Below are 13808 nucleotides of genomic sequence, written 5' to 3'. Positions count from 1 at the left end.
TTAAATTCTGTCAAGGGGATAAGGAGAGATGGAGCGCACAAGATTGCGTCTACGGACAGACCGACAGACAGACAGACAGACGGACAGATAGACAACCTGAAACCAGTATACCCCCCCTTACAACTTTGTTGTCGGGGGGTACAATGACAAGAACAGGAGAATGCCTTTTAACTTAATAAGCAATTTCAGGGATGAGATAAGAGGAAAACTTCCATCTTTTAAAAAAATTTTTTTTGAACAAACTGGAAAAAAAACTGACAACTGTTTTTATCATCTATTTGTTTCAGAAGCTTAAAGGTCTTTGTCACAACTGAGCTAAAATAAATTTATAAACAAGAGCACCACAAATTCAATGCAGAGCAATATATGCCCGAAGGTATGACCTTTGACCCCCAAGTGTGACCTTGACCTGAAGTGAGCCAGCTGAAACATGTGCTCTGTCATCGCATTGTGTTGAACATTAAAATTTTGTGTAAAGTTTCTTCAAAATCCTTCAAGGGATTCAAGAGTTACAGAGCGGACACGAAACAAACTCATATAACCCCTAAGTGTAATCTTGACCTTGAAGCGAGCCATCCAAAACATGCGCTTTTCATATCATCTTGATGTGGTGACCTTTGTGTCAAGTTTCTTCAAAATCCTTCAAGGGGTTCAAGAATAACAGAGTGGACATGAAATTGCTAACGGATGGGCGGACACCGGTGTCGTAACATAATACGTCCCTTCGGGTGTATAAAAATACCTGAAAAGGATTGATGGATAACACCTAGCTGTAAAATGTCTTGTCTTCTTTTAACATGACTTTGTATGTTTTCCATGGCAGAACAAACAATACATTTAATTTCTTCAAATCTATAAATATCCTATATAAACGTAGACAAGCAACAACTAAAGTAGAACTTACATAATGTCAGTAGTGCAGGCCCATGTGCAGGATTTGTTTGCTGGGTGGGCCCAGTCTGGGATGGGTTCGGGAGGGGTATCCCCTTCCTACTGCGAAATTTTTTTAATATGGCACATGAATAGATGCATTTTCCTGCTACCTGAAACACCTTTAAGGATGCATGAATGTATTATATATTTAAGGAAAAGTCTACGTTTTAATCATTTCATCAAGCCTTTTCAATGTATGTATGATTGTACAGTCACAGTGTATGGACTTATTTTTCTGTATGATACCCAGTTGAAAAAAATGTTGAAGTTTTAAGATGATTATTAAGTAGACTAGCTCCTGGACTATGATATTTTTTTTTTCCACATTTTTATGATTTCATGTAGTGAACTGAGCCAGTCTATATACTATGTCCAATATTACAATTTTAACATCAGTCCTCTTAGAAAATTTCTAGAATAGACTGGCTTTTGTCTCTATGAACATAAAAAAGAAAAGAAATCATAGAAATATCGTAATTATCAGTCTAGTGGCTAGTCTAATTATTAAGGGTATCCTATTTGCAAAATGGCCAAATGTTTTTAGATTTCCAACAAAACAAACGAAGTCTTTATGACAATAACTATTTACATCACAGATTTCAAATGACAATGAACTCTTAACTGTACCAAAGATCTATAAAAATAAATAGATGTGTATTTTATACTTCTTTGACTGTACAAACTGTAACATGATCATCACAGCACATATTACATGATATTTTTATGTATAAAATCCCTCATAAGTAACGAGTTTTAGATGCGTTTTGTAAGATTTACTGAGAAACTACTTTTAAAACTACGAGAGTTTTTAAGTAAGGTTATTGGACCCAAAAGAGTAAAATTGATACAGTAGTTTCAAATTCATAATTGTTGTAAAATAAAAAGATAGGATAAATATCTATCAATTTAATAAATTTGGGGAATGTGCCTTAATGTAAAAACAAAATACAACCATCATAATAGTTCAATTTTCAGATTCATTTTAAGATTTACTTAACAAAACCAACAATGTTCTGATCATTTTATAACACTTCCAATGAGTAAAAAACATAATAGTTTCTCCACTACCCAATCAAGTACCGATCAAGCGATCAATGAAGCATGCACAGATACACTTTTACCTGTGACATGCCTGGGGCTAATTTCCCCTACCGGACACAGTTTTATGGCTCTTTAGCCTGTGTATCGCTGTCAAATCAAGCCAGTTGCGCTAGCGTATAAATTTGTTAATTGAGGGGCCCATAGTAATAAAAATCGTAACTAGCCAGCCAGCTGGGGGGGCCTGGGCCCCCTGGCCCCCACCTGGACACGTGCTTGGTAGTGTATTAATATATAGCCAACATAAAAATGTTAATTACAGCCATAGAATGAATCATTTAAGAAAGTTGGAAAGGAAGTGATATTAACGTCACCAGTCAACGTTAAAACAGTGCTCCAGATATTTTTTTTTACCCTGGAGGTAATTATACACAATTCTGAAAACAAGGGAATGAAATGGAAAGTATGGGAGAAGTCTGAGGGAAAAGAGGTTTTATGATGAAACAAAATCCTTTAGAGTTTTAATTTATAAAATCCTTCTACCTTCATGGTACATTTTAGACAAAAATGATCAATCAGAAGCAAAAATCATCAGTTCTAAAATTTAAAGTATGCCTGGATTGTTCGTGTTTTGCATAACATATGAAGCACTTGTGTAACTTGTAACATTAATAAATCATGCACATATATCTGGTAATCTAGAATCAAGTGTGCATGATACAACCATATATTCAGATTACCTGGAGCACTGCTCATGTTCCTGCAAGTTTATTGATTAATTTATCTGATCAACACATGCCGTATATTTTCTAGCTTTTTAAATATTTTATGCTAGGAAAGTGTTAATGAATGTTTGTTTCCTGTTCTAGCACCTGCAGAATGCCAAGGGATACATTACTACTAGACTCTGTAGATGTTTTAATAGGAAAAACAAGAGCTGTCACTATTAGTGACAAATGCCCCCCAGAAGCATGCCCATGAATGCCACAGCTGTCTGCGCAAAATATGCCAGAATAGTTTAGGTATGAATCATTTCTTGACCTTGACCTGAGAGACCCAGGTCATAAGCACAGCACTCCTCAATATGGTTTACATTTGTGTCAAATTATTTTTAAATCCTATGGACCAGACAAGAAACAGACCATGTTAACCTTTGACTTCTAAGTGTGACCCTGACTTTGGAGCTAGGGTTATGGGTCTTGCGCATGATATGTCACCTCATTATAGAGAATATTTATGCCAAGTAATTCTAAAATCCCTTCATTGATGGCAGAGGTATGAACTGGACAAGAAACAGACCATGTTAACCTTTAACTTCTAAGTGTGACCTTGATCTTAGAGCTAGGGGTCTGGATCTTGCGCATGACATGTCATCTCATTATGGGGAACATTTTAGCCAAGTAATTTCAAAACATTTTGATGACTGGCGGAGTTATGGACCGGACACCAAACACCCTGTTAACCTTTAACTTCCTTGACACTGGAGCCAGGGATCTGGGTCTTACAAGATATCGCAAGATACATCGTCTCATTATAGCAAACATTTAAACCAAATTATTTCAAAATCCCTTCATGGATGGCAGAATACATCCCGGACAAGAACTTACATGGACGCACACACGGATGAATAGGATATGCCCATTAAAGTAGGCTAACTACATTCTCACATCTAATTAAAACAATATTTACCTGCAGCATTGATATAATGGAGCCAGTATAGATCTCTCATCATTATGTGGATTACCAAAACTGAAATAAAAAAACGTCACTGGTTAGGCCAGAGTTTTTTTATTTTTTGTTTTACTGGAATTTTTTCAAAAATAAGCGCCAGGAGGAGGGAATAAAAATAAGAAAAAGATGTCCAAAAATGAGCGTTGAGAAAAAAGAATAAGAATAAGATGGATTTTCCATATATTTTTCTTTTTTTTTTCGGAAATCTTTATAGAACGTGTGTTTTGAGGTTGTGCACACTTGTTTTGTACTCTATACTGCCTGTTGTATAATAGTTTTGTATTATAAAGGCAAAACAAGCTGTCATTTTCACAAAATGATTATTAAATCAATTCTGTTATTTTATATGCATGATTCTATGCTTTTGTAGTGCTTTTAATAGTCACTGAAACTCGCACTGGCAAAACCAGTTTGTAACTACTCCGTTCAAATGTATTCAATCACTTTTCAATAAGTTTGATGGTATAGATGTCTTGTGAGAAGCTTCAATTCAATGCAAGCAATGGATACTGGGATATGGCCTTGAAAGCTGTTGCATGCAGAACTGTAACCAGATTACTCAGTTCTTTCATTTTATATGCATGATTTTGATCTATGCTTTTGTAGTCCTTTAAATAGTCACTGAAACATGCACTGGCAAATCCAGCTTTAACTATTCTGTTCAAATGTATACAATCACTTTATTATACATATAACAAGAGTGCAAGAATGTCACAATATACGCCCGTCACAGCAAATTTCTTTACTCTAGCACCTGTATTTGCAAATGGAATTTTAACTTTGTGGTTGTTTAGTAATAACTAAGTGTTTTGTTTTTCTAAGTCCACAAAAAAACTCCTTACCAGGTAGAGATACCATAAAATACACCTAAAATTGGAAAGTAACATCTATGTTGTACCACAGAAAAGTGGTCTTGGTTTTTCCCTACGGTCAATTATGAAAAAGTTACAATATAAGTTATTTATAGTAACAACTAAGGGAAGTTAATCTTAAAAAAAAAAAAAAAAAAAAAAAAAAAAAATTAAAAAAAAAATTGTAAGTCCTCACAAAAATCTTTACCAGGTAGAGACTGGTCAAAATACACCTCAAAATTGGATGTAGCATGCATATTGTACTACAGAAAAGTGGTCTCGATTTTTCCCTATGACTAGTAATGAAAAAGTTACGATATAAGCTATTTATAGTAACAACAAAGGGAAGTAATTCGAAAGAAGGGAACTGCGCATGACACTTCGTCTCATGATGGTGTATAATTGTGTCAAGTTACATCAAAATCCCTCCATGCATGAAGAAGAAATGCTTCGGACAAAGTCATTCTTGTATCTGACCTTTGGCCTCTAAGTGTGACCTTGACCTTAGACCTAGGGACCTGGTTCTTGCGCATGACACTACATCTCCTGGTGGTGAACATTTGTGCCAAGTTATATCAAAATCCCTCTATGCATGAAGAAGACATGCTCCGGACAAGGTTTTCATTCTTGTATCCTTTGACCTCTAAGTGTGACCTTGACCTTAGACCTAGAGACCTGGTTCTTGCGCATGACACTCCGCCTCATGGTGGTGAACATTTGTGCCAAGTTATATCAAAATCCCTCTATGCATGAAGAAGAAATGCTCCGGACAAAGTTTTCATTCTTGTATCCTTTGACCTCTAAGTGTGACCTTGACCTTAGACCTAGGGACCTGGTTCTTGCGCATGACACTCCTTCTCATGATGATGAACAATTGTGCCAACTTTCATCAAAATCCCTCTATGCATGAAGAAGATATGCTCCGTACAAAGTCATTCTTGAATTTGACCTTTGATCTCTAAGTGTGACCTTGACCTTAGACCTAGGGACCTGGTTCTTGCGCATGACACTCCGTCTCATGATGGTGAACAACTGTGCCAAGTTTCATCAAAATCCCTTCATGCATGTTGAAGATATGCTCCGGACAAGGTCTGTGGACGCCGCCCGCCCGCCAACCCGCCCGCCAGGGGCGTTCCCATAATACGTCCCGTTTTTCAAACGGGCATATAAAAAGTGAAAGAATTTTTGACATGGTTTTTCATAAAAGACATAAAGCTATAGGCACACGTAAAGCAAATTTCAGTGACTAAAGTAGAGACCAAACACGCCTGGTATAAAGTAGTTTAGTAGTATTGTTGGTGGCTTGGTGTGCTTTCATCTTCTGCTTTTTTAACCTGTATACATTCTTTATTCTTTTCACTCTTCTCACTTTAACATGGTAATGTGTCATAAGCAGTATTCTGTAAACCAGAAATGTGACTATGACTTACCAAGTTCCTAGGTCAAAGTGTTCTCTGGTATATAACTTTACAACTGAAATGAAAGGGCGACGAAGACGATGACCAACACCGACAAAGTGATCCCTATGTGTCTGCCAAGCTATCAAGAGATAAAAATTCACACTGACATACATAAAGACTTATGGATAAAGAAGGCGAGACTCTGTCTGTTAGGTGTTACCAACATTGCAATTACGATCTCTTTATACCAGACAGTCCCAAGCCTGTACACAACGGCTTCCGCCATGTTGAAAATTGTGGAAGACGGGTATTTGTTGTAACGAAATAGTAGGTGCAGTATACCGATAAAAAAGGCAATCGATAAACCAGTCTGCGATTCGGCGCGCGTAAATTTTATGTCGTGAAATTAGCGTTAGGTTAAACGACCCTTAATTTTATTTGCAATCGGAGATCCAAGCAATGACCGGCGGAAAAAATAAAAATAAAGTTAAGAATTTGTATCTTTTTCTTATTTGGGTTTTACAATATTTAGGTACGGCGCTCCCGTAAAACAAAAAATAAAAAAACTCTGGCCTTACTGTAACTTGACAATGATGAAAGGCAACTTTTGGAAAAATATCACGCCCATAAGAAAACAGCCTTCAGTACAGTGATATTACATAACTTACAGTATCATATGATATATATGTTTGTTTCGTTTCAGATTGACAATATTTTTCAACAGGGTAAAATATTTTCTTCAACTCTATTGTTGAGTTGTTAAGACGGATGCCTATGAATTGGCCTCACCAAAGGTTGTGGCAGAAACTATCCAACTAGCTTACAGGATGCCAATGGCCTGTCCTTTAGTGAAAAAAATGCATCTGTGATATTCCTTCACCTTTAAACCCAGAAAAATATTTACTATTCTACTTTAAGTACATCTTGTTAACAGACAAGGACAGATTTCAACTGTCAGTTACAAAAAGAAGTTTTAACAATGAGTTGCATTTTCAATTTCCCCGGGTGTATGACCAAAGATGTTTTTTTTGGGTTTTAAATTTAAACGTGAAAATCATATAAAGGGTAAGGTCATCTATATATAGGTCAGTTAGTAAGTTTTGCTATAAGGTCTGTTGAGTGCGAGTATAAACTAAATCAGGTCATTAATGTGGGCTGTAGGCAATCTGGTTCGCATGAACAGATAGACAAATGGATGGACAGTTCAATCGCTATATGCCCGGGGGCATAAAAGGAATATAAAGAAGAGGGCCATGAAGGCCCTGTATCGTTCACCTGACCTATTGACCTAAAGATCATCAAGATTAACATTCTGACCAAGTTTCATTAAGATATGGTCATAAATGTGGCCTCTAAAGCGTTAACAAGCTTTTCCTTTGATTTGACCTTGTGACCTAGTTTTTGATCCTACATGACCCAGATTCAAACTGGACCTTGAGATCATTAAGATTAACATTCTGACCAAGTTCCATGAAGATACAGTCATAAATGTGGCCTCTACAGTGTTAACAAGCTTTTCCTTTGATTTGATCTGGTGACCTAGTTTTTGATCCCATCTGATCCAGATTTGAATTTGACCTATAGATCATCAAGATTAACATTCTGACCAAGTTTCATGAAGATACAGTCATAAATCTGGCCTCTACAGTGTTAACAAGCTTTTCCTTTGATTTGATCTGGTGACCTAGTTTTTGACCCCGATTGACCCAATATCAAACTCGTCCAAGATTTTATTGAGGGTAACATTCTGACCAAGTTTCATTAAGATTGGGCCCAAATTGTGACCTCTCGAGTGTTAACAAGCTTTTCTTTTGATTTGACCTGGTGACCTAGTTTTTAACCCCAGATGACCCAATATCAAACTCGTCCAAGATTTTATTGAGGGTAACATTCTGACCAAGATTCATTAAAATTGGGCCAAAATTGTGACCTCAAGAGTGTTAACAAGCTTTTCCTTTGATCTGACCTGGTGACCTAGTTTTTAATCCCAGATATCCCAATATCAAACCTGTCCAAGATTTTATTGAGGGTAACATTCTGACCAAGTTCCATTAAGATTGTGCCAAAACTGTGACCTCTAGAGTGTTAACACGCTTTTCCTTTGATTTGACCTGGTGACCTAGTTTTTGACCCCAGATGACCCAATATCAAACTCATCCAAGATTTTATTGAGGGTAACATTCTGACCAAGTTTCATTAAGTTTGGGCCAAAATTGTGACCTCTAGAGTGTTAACAGTCAAATTGCTGACGATGGACGACTGACGGCGACGGACACAGGGCGATCACAAAAGCTCATCTTTGAGCACTTTGTGCTCAGGTGAGCTAAAAAGGAATATAAAAAATACAATGGTTGGAAATTTTGGGTATCGTGCCAATTATGCTAACCTAACAGTCAACAGACCTTGACTAAATTAGACTTATTAAAATTGTATTAATATATTTCACCTTTTAGCATTATCTAGGATGAGCATTACTGCTGACTGTTCATCTCCCAATGTTTCGTAATGGTGTCTGTCTGCGTTACCAATGATGTAATCAAACACTGCCGTATCAATTATGTCCAGCAGCCGGGGACCATCCTGGAACTGGGGTTTCAACAGTACCGTATTGTGACAATAATTATCATCTTTCTCCCATCTGAAATAGACCAATGTTGTAGCAATAAATGCAGCATTCTAGCATAAAAATGGGGTTTTTTTTTATCACATTTGGGAGGTGTATTAACAGGAAAGTAAATGTATCTTTTCACAGAGATTCTTGCACTTTAAAATACTGTTAGAATACCATTTTACATTAAATTTTGTATGTTATGTTGACAAAGCGTTAGCCCTAAAACACATAACTCAAGCAAGTTTGGAAGGAAATGAAGTTAACATCAACAGATATTCTCAAGGTTTCTGCACATTTGATGAAAATTTAACAATGCTAAACAACATGATGTTTATTTTTTAAGCATTTTACACACTAACACACTTTGTTTCATGTTATAGAATTTGCAGATTCCCTCTAAACACGTTTTGTATTGACAACCAATCCCTTGGGATTCTGCAGATATTATTATAGAACCAAAAAACATTAGTTATCTCTATCTATAACACAACAGTTACTGTCTACTTATAAATTTTAAATATCAAAGTCAATTAAACTTTATGATACTTTGATAAAGTTTATCGAAGTATATGAGCCGCGCCATGAGAAAACCAACATAGCAGGTTTGCGACCAGCATGGATCCAGACAGGATCCATGCTGTTCGCTTTTAAAGCCTATTGGAATTAAAGAAACTGTTAGTGAACAGCATGGATCCTGATCAGACTGCGTGGATGTGCAGGCTGGTCTGGATCCATGCTGGTCGCAAACCCACTATGTTGGTTTTCTCATGGCACGGCTCATATGTGAATGAACATAAGTTTTCAGTTTATTATCTGATGTTACTGTGATTTTTTTTGTCTTTGTTTTAAGTCACAATGACTTGACCAACTAATAGGCAATGTGGTGTCTTTCCAACTTTACTGGGTCATGAAGACCTGAGGTTCAACACCAGGTATTACTTCTGGGAGAGCTTGAGAGTTAGCTAGAATCAACAACTTTGCACAAGCTATCTTGAAAATTTCCTAACAAGAAGTAGCTAAATGGAAAATATTTTCCTCTAGGAGAGTAATATATTAAATGCAAGTGATTTAGAAGAATATTTCATATCACAAGAATCACTTTTGAATAAGTATCAAGTAACTTCAAACTTATGTCCCAAACTATGAAAGACTAGTTACCTACTGTGCAATTACACCTTTTCTGTAAGTTCTAGACCATGGGTGTTTGTGCAGCTTCAGTGTCACAGTATTTGGTAACCATAGTACCACAGTCCCTTCCATGTGTACACCACTACCACAAAGTCCTGTCTCTTCTCCCTAGTACAAAGAAAATTATTTAGTTTGTACTGTTTGTTTGGTCTTTAACAAGACTGAACACAATTTATGTAAAAGGATAATTTAAAGAATTATCAAAAATAACAAGAGCTGTCGGAGGACAGCAACGCTCGACTATTCAACAGCCTTCTCAATTGAATTAATACAAAAGTCGAAAAAGGGGCATAATTTTGTAAAATGGGAAAAAGGGTTATGGAACCTTCACAGTGCTTATCAGCTCATAAAGTGAACAAGTGCGTGAAGTTTAAATCCTTTCCCATAGGTGGATACTGAAATACCAGCTTACATACAAAAACTTAACCAAAAACTGCTTAGTCAAAAAAGGGGCATAATTTTGAAAAAAAAATGCAAAGTAGAGTTATGGGACCTACACAGTGCATGTCAGATCATGACAGTGAACAAGTGTGTGAAGTTTCAATCCATTTTCATTAGTGGGTACTGAGATACCAGCTTACATACAAAACCTTAACCAAGAATTTCTAAGTCGAAAAAGGGGCATAATTTTGTAAACAAGAGTGCAAGAATGTCACAATATATGCCCGTCACAGCAAATTTCTTTACTCTAGCACCTGTATTTGCAAATGGAATTTTAACTTTGTGGTTGTTTAGTAATAACTAAGTGTTTTGTTTTTCTAAGTCCACAAAAAAACTCCTTACCAGGTAGAGATACCTTAAAATACACCTAAAATTGGAAAGTTACATCTATGTTGTACCACAGAAAAGTGGTCTTGGTTTTTCCCTACGGTCAATTATAAAAAAGTTACAATATAAGTTATTTATAGTAACAACTAAGGGAAGTTAATCTTTAAAAAAAAAAAAAAAAAAAAAAAAAAAAAAAATCAAAAAAAAAATTGTAAGTCCTCACAAAAATCTTTACCAGGTAGAGACTGGTCAAAATACACCTCAAAATTGGATGTAGCATGCATATTGTACTACAGAAAAGTGGTCTCGATTTTTCCCTATGACTAGTAATGAAAAAGTTACAATATAAGCTATTTATAGTAACAACAAAGGGAAGTAATTCTAAAGAAGGGAACTGCGCATGACACTTCGTCTCATGATGGTGTATAATTGTGTCAAGTTACATCAAAATCCCTCCATGCATGAAGAAGAAATGCTTCGGACAAAGCCATTCTTGTATCTGACCTTTGGCCTCTAAGTGTGACCTTGACCTTAGACCTAGGGACCTGGCTCTTGCGCATGACACTGCGTCTCGTGGTGGTGAACATTTGTGCCAAGTTATATCAAAATCCCTCTATGCATGAAGAAGACATGCTCCGGACAAGGTTTTCATTCTTGTATCCTTTGACCTCTAAGTGTGACCTTGACCTTAGACCTAGAGACCTGGTTCTTGCGCATGACACTCCGCCTCATGGTGGTGAACATTTGTACCAAGTTATATCAAAATCCCTCTATGCATGAAGAAGAAATGCTCCGGACAAAGTTTTCATTCTTGTATCCTTTGACCTCTAAGTGTGACCTTGACCTTAGACCTAGGGACCTGGTTCTTGCGCATGACACTCCTTCTCATGATGATGAACAATTGTGCCAACTTTCATCAAAATCCCTCTATGCATGAAGAAGATATGCTCCGGACAAAGTCATTCTTGAATTTGACCTTTGACCTCTAAGTGTGACCTTGACCTTAGACCTAGGGACCTGGTTCTTGCGCATGACACTCCGTCTCATGATGGTGAACAACTGTGCCAAGTTTCATCAAAATCCCTTCATGCATGTAGAAGATATGCTCCGGACAAGGTCTGTGGACGCCGCCCGCCCGCCCGCCCACCCGCCAGGGGCGTTCCCATAATACGTCCCGTTTTTCAAACGGGCGTATAAAAAAAAAATTGTAAGTCCACACAAAAAATCACAACTAAGGGATGTTAATCTTTAAAGAGAGAGAGAGAGAGAGAAAAAAAAAAAATCCATAAAAAAATTGTAAGTCCACACAAAAATCTTTACCAGGTAGAGATTGGTCAAAATACACCTCATAATTGGATGTAGCATGCATGTTGTACTACAGAAAAGTGGTCTCGATTTTTCCCTACGACTAGTAATGAAAAAGTTACAATATAAGCTATTTATAGTAACAACAAAGGGAAGTAATTCTAAAGAAAGGAACTGCGCATGACACTTCGTCTCATGATGGTGTATATTTGTGCCAAGTTACATCAAAATCCCTCCATGCATGAAGAAGAAATGCTTCGGACAAAGTCATTCTTGTATCTGACCTTTGGCCTCTAAGTGTGACCTTGACCTTTGACCTAGGGGCCTGGTTCTTGCGCATGACACTCCGCCTCGTGGTGGTGAACATTTGTGCAAAGTAATATCAAAATCCCCCTATGCATGAAGAAGAAATGCTCCTGACAAGGTTTTCATTCTTGTATCCTTTGACCTCTAAGTGTGACCTTGACCTTAGACCTAGGGACCTGGTTTTTGCGCATGACACTCCGTCTCATGATGGTGAACATTTGTGCAAAGTTATATCAAAATCCCCCTATGCATGAAGATGAAATGCTCCGGACAAGGTTTTCATTCTTGTATCCTTTGATCTCTAAGTGTGACCTTGACCTTAGACCTAGGGACCTGGTTCTTGCGCATGACACTCCGCCTCGCGGTGGTGAACATTTGTGCCAAGTTATATCAAAATCCCTCCATGCATGAAGAAGATATGCTCCGGACAAAGTCATTCTTGAATTTGACCTTTGACCTCTAAGTGTGACCTTGACCTTAGACCTAGGGACCTGGTTTTTGCGCATGACACTCCGTCTCATGATGGTGAACAACTGTGCCAAGTTTCATCAAAATCCCTTCATGCATGTAGAAGATATGCTCCGGACAAAGTCTGTGGACGCCGCCCGCCCGCCCGCCCGCCAGGGGCGTTCCCATAATACGTCCCGTTTTTCAAACGGGCGTATAAAAAGCAAAATAGAGTTATGGAACCTGTGCAATGTAGGTCAGTTTATTACAGTGAATAAGTGTGTGAAGTTTCAATCCATTCCCACAAGTGGTTACTGAGATACCAGTTTACATACAAAACCTTAACCAAAAATTTCTAAGTCGAAAAAGGGGCATAATTTTGTAAAAAAGCAAAACAGAGTTATGGAACCTGTGCAATGTAGGTCAGTTTATCACAGTGAATAAGTGTGTGAAGTTTCAATCCATTCTCAAAAGTGGTTACTGAGATACCAGCTTACATACAAAACCTTAACCAAATCGGGACGCCGACGCTGACGCCGACGCATGGGTGAGCCCAATAGCCCTACTATTCTTTGAATAGTCGAGCTAAAAATGGTTCTTCTTCTTTAAGAAATCATCTGTTTTGACTTGAATTTCACTTAAAAGGAGCATGTCTCCAGTTTATAAATCAGTTTTTACTGGTATTCTAAATCAATTATTTTCGAGTAAGCTACAAACACCAGCTAAATTTATTCTAACTCACAACACTTAACATCTATCTCACTAAGTAATTTGGCGTAAACTACAATTGCCAGCTAAATTTCTACTATTTTAAAACACCAACATCTCTTACTAATTATAGGGGACATACAGCAGATGCATGTCATTTGTGGTACCCAAGCAGTTCATGAGAAGAAGGTTGTTTAAAGGTACTTTCATGTTTAGCACTTGCAGCCCCTAAAAAGGGCCAAGCCCACCCATTTGAACAAAATTGGGAAAGGACCTTATAACAATGCTACAGAACAAGTTTGGTAAAGATCCATCAATTGGTTCATGAGAAGGAATCGTTCAAAAGTTTTTCTATTTTTAGCTCTGGAAGCCCCAGAAAGGAGCAAAGATAACCTATTTGAACAAACTTGACAAAGGCCTATGCCTGGGTGCTACAGACCAAATTTTGTGAAATTCTGACTAACAGTTTCAAAAAAGTGTATGTTTAAGTAAAAATGTTGATGCAAGAAAACGGACAATGGA

General features: G+C 37.3%; 1 protein-coding gene across 1 annotated transcript in view; it reads right to left on the bottom strand.

The window, feature by feature from the left end:
• The window catches only part of LOC123550896 (glycosaminoglycan xylosylkinase-like), a 153086-nt gene that overhangs the window by 6641 nt on the left and 132637 nt on the right, over positions 1–13808 (bottom strand). The window contains exons 6-8 of the mRNA XM_053524983.1: positions 9727–9860; positions 8400–8591; positions 3661–3720 (exon numbers count right to left, since the gene is read on the bottom strand). Coding sequence (XP_053380958.1) covers positions 3661–3720; positions 8400–8591; positions 9727–9860 — 386 coding nt within the window. The remainder of the gene's footprint in view (positions 1–3660; positions 3721–8399; positions 8592–9726; positions 9861–13808) is intronic.

The sequence above is a fragment of the Mercenaria mercenaria genome, chromosome 15 (assembly GCF_021730395.1).
Source record: "Mercenaria mercenaria strain notata chromosome 15, MADL_Memer_1, whole genome shotgun sequence".
In the NCBI taxonomy this organism is placed as follows: Eukaryota; Metazoa; Mollusca; class Bivalvia; order Venerida; family Veneridae; genus Mercenaria; species Mercenaria mercenaria.
This window is presented reverse-complemented; position numbering and strand designations above follow the sequence as displayed.